The 462-nt window shown below is 64.1% G+C and overlaps 1 protein-coding gene across 1 annotated transcript in view; it reads right to left on the bottom strand.

Moving 5' to 3' along the window:
* CHRND (cholinergic receptor, nicotinic, delta (muscle)) overlaps positions 1 to 462 on the bottom strand; it is a 3,931-nt gene that overhangs the window by 927 nt on the left and 2,542 nt on the right. The window contains 2 exon segments of the mRNA XM_010131235.1: positions 5 to 121; positions 364 to 462. The exon segment at positions 364 to 462 is cut by the window's right edge and continues 7 nt beyond it. Coding sequence (XP_010129537.1) covers positions 5 to 121; positions 364 to 462 — 216 coding nt within the window.

Genomic DNA, 462 nt, shown 5'->3' with positions numbered 1-462 from the left:
AGGCCTCCCCGCCCTGGGCGATGTAGCCGGCCGAGCTGCAGCGCCGGATGCATGGGGCACCCGCCGGGCTCTCAGCCGGCTGTGACATGCCCAGCAGGTGAGGCAGGCTCTCCAGAAAGACCTGGGGCACAGGAAGGATGGTCAGGTCCCTAGGCCACCTCCCTAGTGCAATGCCACCTTGTCCCCAGTTTCTGTCCCCAGCCTGGGTGTGCAACCCCTTGGAGTGGCACAGATGGGACAGCTTGATGCAATGCCAGGACTGTGCTGTCCCATGACCTCCATGGTGCACGGTGCCACCCCTGCACCCACCAGTTCACTCAGCCCAGCCCAGCCCAGCCCAGCCCAGCCCAGCCCCCTGCTCACCTCTTTGATCCAGTCGGACATGATATGGGTGCTGGGCGTGCGGAAATGGATGTTGAGGACCACGACGCAGATCAGCACCACGGCTGTCACCAGCATCAT

This window comes from Buceros rhinoceros, unplaced genomic scaffold (genome assembly GCF_000710305.1).
Source record: "Buceros rhinoceros silvestris isolate BGI_N320 unplaced genomic scaffold, ASM71030v1 scaffold29722, whole genome shotgun sequence".
NCBI lineage: Eukaryota > Metazoa > Chordata > Aves > Bucerotiformes > Bucerotidae > Buceros > Buceros rhinoceros.
Note: the sequence above shows the minus strand (reverse complement) of the source record. Positions and strands in the feature narration are given on the sequence as shown.